Consider the following 14,405-nt stretch of genomic DNA (forward strand, 5'->3'; position numbering starts at 1 on the left):
ATAAAATAAATGAACAGGACTATATAAGGCCATCCCAAAAATCTGCTCAGTCTTCCCTCCCACCTACCACCAAGGCCACTGTCACTAACTGCCTTCTGGGAAGAATCCTAGAAGCTTCTTTAAAATAGCTTTTACTATATTTTTGTTTACAGTTGTTTATATTATTTGTAAGGCATTTTTTATTAACTTGAACATGGAATATAAATAGTTTTAACAAATAAATAAATCTTTTGTGGAATATAACAGATGGCATTTTGCTCAATCTTTAAAATATTCAGCAAGTTAAAAAGAGTTCTTTTTCTTTGCTTCTCAAGTTTTAATCAGCCTGGAATGCATCTTTTCCTTATATTATACAGAAAGTATCCTGGCATTTTCTAACAGGATGATGCTCAAAGTTATACCTTTATAATTTTAGGCTATTTATAAATTTATTGCATGGGTAGAGTGGGTAGACCAGGGCTGTCAAACTCGCATCGTCACAGTTGCCTTTTGAAAAAACACCTTTGGGACAACCAGATGGATGACTGAGAATCTCTATAGACAAATATCATTACAGCCTCAACTTCTTTACTTTTACATAGTTAGTAAGTACAGGGTTGTACTATCCCATTCTGATCCATTTCTCAATTTTGGGTTCTCCTGAACTCATGATTCATGAAGAACAGGTGGCGGGCATGACTAGGGGAACTTTTCCACAGCTCCAGTTTGTGCACCAGCTGCGACTCTTCCTGGATCTTGATTCCCTGAACTCAGTTACTTAAAACTTAGTTATTTCTTGTTTGGACTACTGCAAAGCGCTCTATATGGGGCTACCTGAAATCCATTCAGAAGGTTCAGCTGACTCAAAGTGCAACCGCAAGAGCAATCTTTGGGGCCCCAGAATGGCCCATATTACATCTCTGCTCCATGAACTGTATTTGCTACTGGTCTATTTCTGGGTGCACTTCAAAGTGTTAGTTATAAACTTTAAAGCTGTTAATAGCATAGGTCCAGGCTACCTAATGAACCAATTCATCCTGCCAAGACAAGCTCACCTCATTCACACTGGTAGAGAGGGCCTACTGCAGATCATATTGGTCATGCAGAAGAAGAACCTTCTTTCTGGTATCCAGAAGAAGAGCCTTCCTTGTTGTAACACCCACTTTTTGGATTATTCTACCCTCCAAGGTGAGATCTGCCTCCACCCTCCTATCCTTCCATAAGAGCCTGAAGACCTAGCTTCACCAATTGGCCTGGAGATTGATAGCAAACCCCACTCCCCTCTTGCTCCCTGATTCCCACCCGCTCATCTTTTATTCTCATATTGCTATATACTCATTGTTTTCTTTTTCATTGTTTATTCTATTATTTCATTAGTTTGCTAGTTATATTTATACTTTTTTTCATTTCTTTGTTTTTATTGTTGTAAGTCACCTAGAGTAGCTCCACAGTGAGAGTTCAGTAGGCAGTCAACAAATTTAACAAATACAATAAATAAATTTTGTAAAAATTATCTTTTAAATTATAGTTCAGTATAAATTTTAGAGCATTCATCCACATGTTTTTTCCATTGCTCAAACATTATATTATTCCTACAGTCCCTTGCCTATTGTATCATATAATGTTTCACATACTTGATTTCCAGATTTTAGTTTCATCAACAACTTGGTAATAACATGTTCATCATCAGTACAAAATACAATTTCAAATTCACTTTTACAGATCCAGACCCATAACTTTTTTGTCTAGATTAAATCTTTCCTTCAGTTGTATGTATGTAAGTCAGTGGCAGATACGTCCTTTTGATTCCAATTCTTCTTTTCACTTGAGGTTAGTTCCCCTTGTTTAAAAGATATTATTTCACCATGAGTCCACCAGCTTGTTCTCACCATCATTTCTTTTATGAAGAAAGCTTCGTGAAGTGACACCCAAAAAGGTACCTTAGGTGAGAACCTTGTTTTATATTTTTTCTAAACTCTTAGGATGATATACCTAACAAGATACTTAAAGTCAGTGTTTATTTTAACCCTGTCTTACCATAGGTAGGCATGCCGTGCAAATCTTAATTCATGGCCCTCCAGTTCAGGTAACTTCTTATTTTTTTTCAGCATCTTGCAACAATTTATATTTAATTCTCAGTTTTTTTTCCCCTTGACATTTAAACTTAGAAATATCCTTTTGCCATTGTTTAAATGAAGCACCAGTCATCAACATCTTTGGTACAACATTCATCTTAATTACAGAAATTATACCCAGTAAGGATAATTGCAATTTATCATAGTGTCTTTTTTGATATCATTCCAAACAGCACAAAATTATTTTGAAACAACTTAGAGTTTATATTTGTCAATGTCATCCCAAGGTATTTAACTATTTTCTTCACCTTAAAACCTGGCTTCTTTGTCAAAGTTTCATAATCTTGAGTAGTCATATTCTTAAGCAGTATTTTTGTTTTCTATTTATTTATTTTGAAACCAAAGCTAAATTCAAAGGTATTTAGCTTCCACCTTTTAAGTTTTATAGAAACATAATAAATCATCAGCATAGGCTCTCCATTGAAATATTTCATTTTTAATTTTTACACCCATTATTTTTTCATCATGTCTAATATATCTATTCCAGGACTAAAATAAACAATAGTGGAGATAAAGGACATCCTTGTTGAATGTCCTTTTGAATTTCTCATGGCTTGGTTAAATCTACGTTAACAATAATATTTGCTTGCTGTGATGTGATGTGTAAACCGATTTAACTCCTTGAATAAAATATTCTCCAAAGTCCATAACATAAAGACATGGTGCCAGACTATTTTGGGATCCTTCACCATGGCGTCCTTAGTGCTCAATTCTCAAGCAGTATATACCAAGTCTGCTTTATTATTATTATTATTATTATTATTATTATTATTATTATTATTATTATTATTATTATTATTATTATTATATTTATTTATTTATTTATTTATTTATTTATTTAATTTATATACCGTCCTACTCCTGAAGGACTCAAGGCGGTGAACAGCCAAACAGTAAAAACACATAAATACAAAATTTAAAAACAAAGTAAAATCAAATTAAACAAATTTGGCCCAAGACATATTAAAACCCCAATCATTTAAAAATCAATTTAAAATTTGCGTAATTAAAAAGAGGGGGGAAAATTAGGCCAGTCCCGCCTGGTGGAATAAAAAGGTCTTAAGAGCGCGGCGGAAGGTGCGCAGATCCAGGATCCTCCGTATCTCCGGGGGGAGCTCGTTCCAGATAGAAGGTGCCCCCACAGAGAAGGCTCTCCCCCTAGGGGCCACCAGTCGACATTGTTTGGCCGACGGCACCCGGAGGAGCCCCTCTCTATGAGAGCGTACCGGCCAGTGGGAGGCTATTGGTGGTAGTAGGCGGTCCCGTAAATAACCAGGTCCTAAGCCATGGAGCGCTCTAAAGGTGGTAACCAAAACCTTGAAGCGCACCCGGAAGACCACTAGAAGCCAGTGCAGCTTGTGCAGGAGAGGTGTTACATGGGAACGCCATGTTGCTCCCATTACCACCCGCGCGGCCGCACTCTGCGTCAGCTGGAGCCTCAAGGGGAGCCCCATGTAGAGAGTGTTACAATAGTCCAGGCGGGAGGTGACGAGGGCATGAGTGACCATGCATAGGGAGTCCCGATCCAGAAAGGGACGCAACTGGCGAATCAGTTGAACCTGATGAAAAATCCTCCCGGCCACGGCCATCAAATGCTCTTCTAAAGACAGCCGTGAATCCAGGAGGATGCCCAAGTTGCGAACCCTCTCCGTGGGGGCCAATGATTCGCCCCCAATAGTCAGTGATGGCACCAACTGACTATATCGGGATATCGGAAACCACAGCCACTCGGTCTTGGATGAGTTGAGCCTGAGCCTATTCCTCCCCATCCAGATCCGCACAGCCTCCAGGCACTGGACATCACTTCAAGGGCATCGTTGGGGTGGTCCGGGGTGGAGATGTACAGCTGGGTGTCATCAGCGTACTGGTGGTACTTCACCCCGAAACCACGGATGATCTCGCCCAGAGGCTTCACATAAATATTGAACAGGAAGGGCGAGAGGACTGACCCTTGCAGCACCCCACATATGAGGGGCCTCGGGGTCGACCTCTGCCCCCCTGTCAACACAGACTGCGACCGGTCAGAGAGAAAGGAGGAGAACCACCGCAACACAGTGCCTCCCACCCCTAACTCTTCCAACCAGTCCAGCATCATACCATGGTTGATGGTATCAAAAGCCGCTGAGAGATCTAACAGGACCAGGCAGAGGAGCACCCCCTGTCCCGAGCCCTCCAGAGATCATCTACCAACGCGACCAATGCCGTTTCTATGCTATACCCGGGCCTGAAGCCCGTGTCGACTGGAATGGATCCAGATACATCGTTTCATCCAGGTACTGGGGGAGCTGTTGCGCAACCATGCTCTCAACAATCTTCACCACGAAGCGAAGGTTGGAGACCGGACAATAATTAACCAACATTGCCGGGTCCAGGGAAGGCTTTTTGAGGAGAGGCCTCACCACCTCCTCTTTCAAGGCAGTGGAAAAGTCACCCTCACCCAACGAAGCATTTATAATCCCCTGGACCCAGCCTTGTGTCACCTCCCGGGAAGCCAGCACTAACTAGGAGGGACATGGGTCCAATAAACAAGTGGTTGCGTTCAGTCTGCCCAGAATCCTGTCCACGTCCTCAGGGGTCACAGAATCAAACTCATCCCAGATAACATTCTCAAGACCTGCCCCAGTCCCTCCCCCTGAGACTACCTAGTCGGAGTCCAAATCTTCCCAAATCTGAGTGATTTTGTCATACAGATACTGAACAAAATCCTCGGCTCTATCCTCCAAGGGGTCCTCCTGCGCTTCCTGGTAGAGCAGGAAGCGGGTCACCCTAAACAGGGCAGCCGGGCGGTTATCTGATGATGCAATAAGAGCAGCAAAATAACTACATTTCGCTGCTTTTATCACCAGTAGGTAATTCCTAATATGAGATCTTACCAGTGTCCAGTCCGATTCAGAAAGACTGGCCCTCCAACTACTCTCTAGGCGTCTTTTCTGGTGCTTCAACTCCCTCAGCTCCTTAATGAACCAAGGAGCCAAGTGAGGTCGGTGCCGGGTCAGAAGCCGCAAAGGCACGACCCGATCCAGAGCTCCAGTGGCCACCCTATCCCAGGCGGCCACTAGGTCTCCAGTCGAGGCGTGTGCCAGAGCCTCAGGAAATGGCCCAAGCTCCATCTGGAACCTGTCAGGTTCCATCAGGCGCCTGGGGCGGAACCATCTTACCGGCTCCGCCTCCCTGCGGCGGGGTGCAGCGGTTCAAAGGTCGAGACGAAGGAGAGAGTGATCTGACCATGACAAGGGCTCGGTAACTATATCCCCTATCTCAAGGTCACTCAACCACGGTCCAGAGACAAAAACCAGATCCAGCGTGTTTCCCCGTGTGTGGGTAGGGCCATGAATTAACTGGGTCAGGTCCATAGCTGTCATGGAAGCCATGAACTCCCGAGCCACCTCAGATGCCTCACCCACGGATGGCAGGTTAAAATCCCCCATGACCATAAGCCTAGGGGTATCAACCGCCACCGCGGCGATGACGTTGAGTAGCTCGGGCAGGGCTACTGCCACGTGGCAGGGAGCCAGGTACGTGATCAGCAAACCCATCTTAACCCCATGACCCCATCTCACAAGGAGGGATTCAGAGCCGGCCGTCTGAGGAACAGTGGCCTCCCTCGGTCTCAGACCTTCTTTAATGATAACCGCTACCCCCCCACCCCTACCCTATAACCTCGGCCGATGGAATGCGCGGAAACCTGGTGGGCACATTTCAACAAGAGGGACCTCCCCTCTTGGCCCAGCCAGGTTTCCGTAATACCTGCCAGGTCTGCTGCCCCCTCCTGAATGAGATCACAAATGAGGAAGGCTTTATTTACTACAGACCTGGCATTGCACAACATCAGCCGAAGGCCAGGGCCCTGAGGGTCTGCGCAACCTGGAGAACGAGTGGAGCTTTGGGGCTGGAGCGCGCCACCACTCGTAGATAGTGGGTGCGTGCTCCCATCACCATGTAGCAGCTAGATGCAGGTTTATTTCAAGCAGATCTCGCATTTATGATCAATAATCTGAGTGCATGGGAGCTACAAATTAGCTACTCACATCCAAAATTGAAGATACTGAAATAAATTGGAATTGTACCAGTATGTGGGCTCCCCTTCACCTGTATCACCCTATCCAATGCTGTCCACTTTAGACAAGAGACAGCCTTCTCCCTTATGAGGCATTTCATTTGGACAGAGGCAGCTTTATGAAATAAAATATAATTCATTGTATTCTTTCACTATAAGTTCAGTGGTGGTATTCAATAGGTTCTGACCAGTTCTAGAGAACTGGTAGCGGAAATTTTGAGTAGTTCGGAGAACCGATAAATACCACCTCTGGCTGGCCCCGACCCCATCTGTTCTCTGCCTCCTGAGTCCCAGTTGATCGGGAGGAAATGGGGATTTTGCAGTAACCTTCCCCTGCAGTGGGGAGGGAATGGAGATTTTACAGTATCCTTCCCCTGCCATGCCCAGCAAGCCACGCCCACAAAACCAGTATTAAAAAATTTTTAATCCCACCACTGTATAATTTGCCTGTATTGTATGTATACAGGAATAACCTCATTATCAGCTGTATTCCTTAACAGGACAACCTTTAAAATTAAATGATGGGAATTATATTTATAAGCCTGAATCATTTTTTAAAAATCCACTGATAGCAAATAAAATGTGTAAGTGCTATCTAGAGATTCTTGAAATTATGACAATACACTCTATATCTGAGTGGATAACTTTAGGAGAGAGAACTTCCCATTTTGTAGGGGAAATAACACATGTAATTCTTATAGAAGAGAAACAGTTACTTTCCCCAGAATATAACATGCTGTAAATTCCATCATGCTGTGCACTAAAATTAGAAATAATGTTCTGGTTAAAAGTTTTTGCCAGCTCTTGGACAATCATCAAACAGCCTTCCATAATTAAACCTTTTGATCATAAGAATCTTCTGTTTTGAATCTGTCATTTACAATTAATATTTGATGATGCTAGGAAATAAAGAGTGTCAAGCTAATGCTGAAGGTAATAGGAAGAACCTTTATTTAATTATAGTTGAAAAGAGTTGGTGTACATTTATTAAAATCACACTGTGGAAATATGAACAAATAACATTAACTCTATAACATACTTCCCCGTTATAATGGAAGTTGTATCTTAAATGTTTAATTTTTTAAAATTTTAGTGATAAACATTTAATGCTGCTATAGTTATAGATGTATAAATAAATATAGTTAGCTTATGTCACCTTACATCTATTCATTCAATGACTATTCAAAGTTATGGCAGCACTGTAAAATTGATGTATGACCAGTCCTTGAAGTTATGACTACTGCACCACCCTCACAATCACGGGGCGCCCAACTCCACATCACAGGGAACCAAAGTCACGTGATTTCTACTTACAACCCTCCCTGCCAACTTCCCACAGTCTATCCTGCATTTGTTTTCCCACCTATAGCACCATCCCACCCATGCACAGCCTGCGCATCCCACCCCAGCCTTCCCCACCTTGTGTGCAGCCTGCACTGGCTTTCCCAGGGCTTCTCCTGACTTGCGCACAGTCTGTACTGGCCCTCCCCTGATTTCCAGACTCAAATATGGCTTTCCCAGGGCTTTTGTTGACTCTCCACCCCCCTCCCCCTGTGGCACCCCTTCCCTTTTTACCTGGGTTTCCCAGCTTTTCATTCCCACCTTCATGACCTATGTATGCTAGGTTTACAGACTCAAATTAGCGCCAAGGAAGACTTGGAATTTTTTTCCATTCTAAAGGGAGGTAGATATATATCTAGGTTTTGAAAGCTGAAATTATATCCCAATGTTGTATGGTGCATAGTATCCCCTATAATCATTCAAAGCCCTTATATATTATATAATATAGGTTTTTATGAGCACTGTTCCAGGGTCCATGCTGCATTTCATGCTTTAAACCATATGGAAATAGCCTTGATCCCATTGAATCAAATGCTGATTCTCTTATTAGTTTGAACTTCTGTTTTTCAATGGTTTACTTGCCCTATTAATTCTTCTTCGTGACTTTTCAGCAAGATGGAAAATAAAACCCTAGCCAATCTGTACTGTAGCAGCTTTCTGCTTTCTATTGCCCCTTGGCTTAGAGAAAGTTAAAGCCAAAATCTGTCAAATTTCTTTAATATTGCACAGGGATGTTATAATCAAAGATGTATGAGTTCAATCTGGAAGCCTTTTCTACTTACAAACTATTCATTCAATCTTGTTTTAATCATCAAACTGTAGAAACCTATTTGGCTTATTTCAAAATTTTATCCCTCAGCAGTATTAAAAGAGAGGTACAGCAGCATTCCATTCACTGAAAGATGCTGGATTTTTTTTTTATTAGAATGAACATAAGACTCTAATTGATGTATTTTTCATTGCCCGTTCTCTGATCATTTACATGCAGGCATACTTTTACCACTTCCTAACAAGAACCCAATCTGGGGAAAAGCAGCATATTTCCTAGTTTTAGACCGGAATCATACTATCATTCAATAAAGTTGCTATATTTTTAGTTGTGCTTGTTTCCATAAGAAGATATAAGATATCCTAATCTTAGTGTTGTGACATGACAAAATTTATTTTATTTTATTTATTCCATTTCTACTTTATTTTTATCCTATTTCTAGTACCTATTTTTTTCTGAAATGTTTAGGTTGCGTATGGCTGGTCATTGATCATAATTAAATATGTATTTTTTATCTATCTATCTATCTATCTATCTATCTATCTATCTATCTATCTATCTATCTAATTTGTTGGGTAGCTTGTTTAAAATATTAATCAACCAATTTAACAATACAAGAACATGTGTAATTTGTCAGGACATCAGGAAATGAATTGACAAGGAAAAATGCCATTGGGCAGCAGCATGGAATATTGCTGACAACTCCATTTTAAGATTCCATCCTTTTGGGTCATGTGATTCAAAGCATAATTATTACCGTATTTTCCGGCTTAAAAAGACGACTTTTTAACACATGAAAATCTTCTCAAAAGTCGGGGGTCGTCTTATACGCCGGGTGTCATTCTCCTGTAACCAGGCAGACCAGCCCGAAAGGCTCTGACGAGCCTTAAATGGCTCTGGCAATCCAAGCTCTGACGATCCCAGCTTTGCCTGCTAATCAGGCAACGCAGCTGGGATCGCCAGAGCCATATAAAAGGAAAAAAGTTTTCCCCCTCCAGCTTGCTTACCTTAGCTGCTAGTCGCAACGCTTGCCTTGCTTCGCTTGCCTGAATCCATTCCATCAGCAAGCCACTCCCTGCCTGCAATCAAGCAGGCAGGGAGTTGTGGACTTCAACTCCCAGAATTCCTCAGCCAGCAAAACAAAGCTGGCTGAGGAATTCTGGGAATTGAAGTCTACAAGTCTTAAAGTTGCCAAGATTGGTGACCCCTGTTCTATTGGGTAAGTTTTTTCCCCTTGGAAAAAAAATAGTTAATTGGTTTTTTTTTTAAGTTGTTCTTTTTTAGACCTAGCCATTTAAAGTTTAGGAAGTTTTAAATTTAGTTTTCATATAAAAATAAAAATAAAATAAAATAATATTTGTGCAGCTTTCTGAGATTTAGTGTGTGTTTTTTTTTTAAAATTTGATTTATATGCCGCCCTTCTCCAGAGACTCAGGGCGGCTTACAATGTGCTTAGCAATAGCCTTCATCCTTTTGTATATTTATACAAAGTCAGCTTATTGCCCCCACAACTGGGTCCTCAATTTACCTACCTTAGAAAGGATGGAAGGCTGAGTCAACCTTGAGCCTTGGCGAGATTTGAACCTGCAGTAATTGCAGGCAGCTGGTCTTAATAACCAGCTTAATAACAGGGTGCCTTAGACCACTGTATTACCAAGGCTTTTTAGCGTTTCTGTAGTGTTTCACTCTAACTACACAAACACACAAAATTTCACAAAGCTGTATGTGGAATTTTGTGTGTGTAAAGTGTGAAAGTTGTTTTTTTGGGCTTTTTGTGGCTGTGTGAGGTTCCTGCTTGTTGCAGGGGCCATTTTGGGTCTAGCACAGTTGCTTTTACATTGTGGGTGAGCCAGTTGATGTTTTTTAATTTTTATTTGGTGTGCGTTGGAAGAGGGGTAGTCTTATACGGCGAGTTTAGCTCAAACCCTATATTTTAACAGGAAAAGTCGGGGGTCGTCTTATATGCCCAGTCGTCTTATACGCCGGCAAATACGGTATTAAGGCGTTAGAAAGAATTCCTGCTTTTCACACTTTGTTTTCATGATTGACACTTTTATTAGCTTTATCTAGTTACTACCTCAACTGAAAAAAGTAGTTAGGTTTAATGTGCTTAAAATTTTCTTTTCATTCTTCATTCTTGATATGTCAGTGATACCTTTAATTATTCTTATCAATTGTCTGGCAGATAGGAAGTGTAATCTTAGTCGTTTTAATCATGCATATTTTTTCTCTTTTTTAATTTTATTCTCTTAGACAGAATGATTGAAGATACTAATAACTTCTGTTAATCAGTTTCATTATCCTGAAATAGGACTCTAAAGTCTGCAAATATCTTGAATATTTTATGCCCTACAGTTGCCTTTTTTTCCGTGATCATAGTATCTATTTCTGGTTACAAAAGAATTCCACAAAAGCAAATATGCCTTGTATTATTAAAAATAATATTGTGAGGACCTGGGAGGGTCACAAGTTTCTCCTGTAAAAAAGAGTTGATACTCATTGGTGATACTTTTTCCTGAAGTTGGGGTTGGGGCAGTCCCAACTTCAGCATTCAACACCTGGCTATTATGTTCAGGAGCTAATGATGTCAGGGTATGGGTCTGTTTTGTTACGGTATGCTATTGTTTAAAATGAATGTATCTCCTTTGCTTGAATCCAACAAAAGAAGCAGTGTATAAAATATGATATGGCCAAGTAGCACCATCTTTGCGGTATAACCTGACCCAAGAGAACTCATTGGCATCTTCTGCCACAGTCATTATAAAGGTAGTGAAAATTATGAAGATGGCGAAAAGCTTGTTCACAGAGCCTTTAATCTCTAATTTTAATTGTAAAAATTGCCACTGGTTAACTGACACTGGAGATGGTTGATTGTTTTATGGATTTTTTAATGCTGTGTATTGGTTGTATAAGTTTTATAGGATTATATTGTAAACTTCAAGGAAATATTTTTTAAAAAAGCTTGGCAATACACAAAACAATTAGTAGAAAAAACCACTGCTAGATAAGGGTAAAGGATAATCCTCATGGAAAGAGTTTCTTCTCAAGCTCATTAATTGGTAAGGAAGTGCAAGCCAGCTCTGGCCATTCCCACCGTGCCTATAGTCAGGATGATTGTACGCTGTTGTGCAGTTAATTCTGAGGGTCACAGTAATGATGCTGTTGACCATAGAGAAGTGTCAGGGTGTTTAAGAATTTCTGCATTGTTTTCTTGGTGCTGTTTTTCAGCATATTTTATTGTTGGGACTCCTCAGTAGTGCTCTTATGACATTCATATTTCCATTACTGTAAATCCCCCCAGGTAGCCTGCACATCCCATCCTGAAAAAGCCTAATAGAAGCTAATCATTCATTATACTTTTTAGGATTCAATGAAAACCTGGGAAGCTGTAACTAGTTGTGTGTAAAATATTTCAAAGTATTTTAAAGTCAAAACAAAGTGTTCCTCTCTCAATGGAAATGCTCTGATACTGTTTGAGCCTCACCAGGAGTATTCTCACCTCCAAATGGGGCTGTTTTGAGGTCAGAACACTTCCAATAAGGTTAAAACAGTTTGAAGTCTTTTCCACACCTGTTTTATAGATCCCTGGAGATATGGTTGTACAGTGAAAGGCTAGATATTCATACATGTTCTTTGGTTATCATATAACTAAAGAAATTCCAAAACATTGTATCCTGTCCATCACCAAGAGATTAAATACTCTTAATTCTTGAAATACCAGAACCAATTAAGACTTTCAGTAAAAATCTTCTGCACAGCACTACAGAGATCCAAGTTTTTATTTTTATTTTAATTATTTGTTAATTTACATCCTTTTGTTTCAGTCAAGAGCTCAAGGTAGTATATATAGTATTATTTAAGGTTGGATCGAGAGAATGACTGGCCTAAAGTATCTCAGTGAGTTTTGATACCTAAGAACAATAATATCCCTGATTCCAGTCCAGTATTTTAACTAGTACTTCACACCAGCAGTCCAGTGCTTCATTTGTTCATTTTGTTCTTGTACCGGTACTACCTGGCCATTTTGGGTGTCTTTGTTTTTTCAGTTAGCTTGAATGCCTCGTTTGAAAAATGGGAATGGTTCTCAAAGCTGCTATTTGAAGTTCTGGTCTTAGCATGATTACGTATTGGGATTTGTTTGGACTCTCTATTTTTCAGATATTTTCCAGTCCATATCTCTAAAAATAACAGCATGACCCTACAATATGTATTCATTCATAGTTACAGTAATTTTAGAACATTTTGGGAACAACTTAAGTTCTGTAATTTTTATTATAGTAACTCTACAGTGTGGTTCTAGTATGATGCATATGGTGTCCTAAAATTCAACTTTTAGTCAGCTTCTCTGAATCATTTCATATGCTACCTTTTCTATAAGTATAACAATAACAGGGGAGGTAAAATGGTAAATATAATAGCTATTAGAAATGAAGAAAATTTGAACTGACACAAACATTTCCAATTGTTTGTTTCTCTGCAGACAAAAAGGAAGTAAAGGTGGGAGAATATAATGCTATACTTGATTCACTGGAAATCATCAATAATTCCATCAAATTCCACGGTAAGGCAGGACTATAGAAAGGGCACGTGATTGGTGTATTTCTGTATAAGGCTTAGATCACATATAATGTAAGACAAATAGAGCTGTTTCAATAGTACTTTTGGGAAAAGTCCAATGATTGCCTTAAGAAATCTGTAGTGATTAAGAGATCAGTTAAAAGTTTATTCACATTAACTTTCTTATTCTACCTTTTCTTGGTGATATGGTTAAATAAGAACTGAGCAAAAAGACGCCCTAAAACCAATAATGTGTCTTTTCTGCTATAATTGCTAAGAGTTGTCATTGACACTGATCCTGCCAATCAACGCATGAAAAAGTAGATTAAGAACAATTATTTCCTCTATTTACAATTCAGTTCCTTCCCAGAAGTTTAAAGAGATTTTTGCTCATATCTGGGATATAATACTTTATTGCTATAAAGAGGAGTAATTTTCAGAATTACCCAGTTTGTTCTCTGAAGCACTTGAGGGCAGGATGAGTAATGGGTGGAAGCTCGTCAGAGGGAGATCCAACCTGGAAATAAGGAGAAATTTCCTGACAGTGAAAACAATGGAACAGCTTGCCTCCTAGAGTTGTGGGTGCTCCATTGCTGGAGGTTTTCAAGAAAAGATTGGATAACCATTTGTCTGGGATGAAATAAGGACTCTTGTCTGGGGCAGGGGGATTGACTAGAATGGTTGGATTCCAAATCCCCTTCCAGCCCTATGATTCTATCAGATGGTTGTATGATCATTCAAGTTCTCCCAATTTTGGCTAGTGCCTAAAAAGTTTCAAGATTCAGATTCAAGAATGCACTGCTCATCGGAGCACAATATACTGGTCTTCTGTAATTTATCTCTAACTTATCATTTCATAGGAGGTAGATATGTTGAAAATAAGGTTGAATATGCAAAACTGGGCTAGCCAGTTGTACTTATTTACTTTTTTCTTTTCACTGTAGGGAAAGAACCTCCAAAGGATAGAACAATTATCCAAAAGCAACTTCGTAAGATTTCTCTGCCTCTCTACAGTATTCTTTCAGCACTTACTATCTTGGGGATGATCATGGCCAGTGCGTTTTTGTTCTTTAACATCAAAAACAGAAATCAGAAGTAAGTTGTACATTTTGGATCAGGTACGAGAAATGTTGAGGCTACACTCCTTTGTGCACAAGTCTGTTTGGGATGCTCCCACCTAATTTTCCATTTCTCCCCATCCAGTTTATTGCAATACTGTAGTATTATATATTACTTTGGAGAGGAGTTCACTCTTACTAAACTCAAGAGGAGTACTGAGTAACACATCTTGTATGCATCTGATTTCAGTGGCTCAAATGAATGAATTTTCTTCCATTGGAAGCTATGTTTCAATACTGTTTCATTTTGGCTACGTTTTTAAAAAATTAATTACTAGTCCTTTAAAGTATTGTAATGGTGTATGGAAATAACCTTGGGAAATGGGAAGAGATGCTGTTAGAAAATAGTCTGATAAGGGAGGGCATAACCTGCAGCTGTATAATGGGAAGAGAAATAGGGTCCGAAGGGACATGTGCCCCCAGCAAGTTCTCAGACTATAAAGGAGATG

At 40.0% G+C, this 14,405-nt stretch overlaps 1 protein-coding gene across 1 annotated transcript in view; it reads left to right on the forward strand.

Annotated features, from left to right (window-relative positions):
• Nucleotides 1–14,405, forward strand: part of GABBR2 (gamma-aminobutyric acid type B receptor subunit 2) — a 342,456-nt gene that overhangs the window by 210,850 nt on the left and 117,201 nt on the right. Inside the window, exons 9-10 of the mRNA XM_070939098.1 lie at nt 12,762–12,842; nt 13,783–13,933. Of these exons, the coding sequence (XP_070795199.1) occupies nt 12,762–12,842; nt 13,783–13,933 (232 nt within the window). The remainder of the gene's footprint in view (nt 1–12,761; nt 12,843–13,782; nt 13,934–14,405) is intronic.

This window comes from Pituophis catenifer, unplaced genomic scaffold (genome assembly GCF_029215685.1).
Source record: "Pituophis catenifer annectens isolate HBS135680 unplaced genomic scaffold, rPitCat1.0.hap2 SCAF_3, whole genome shotgun sequence".
Classification (NCBI taxonomy): domain Eukaryota; kingdom Metazoa; phylum Chordata; class Lepidosauria; order Squamata; family Colubridae; genus Pituophis; species Pituophis catenifer.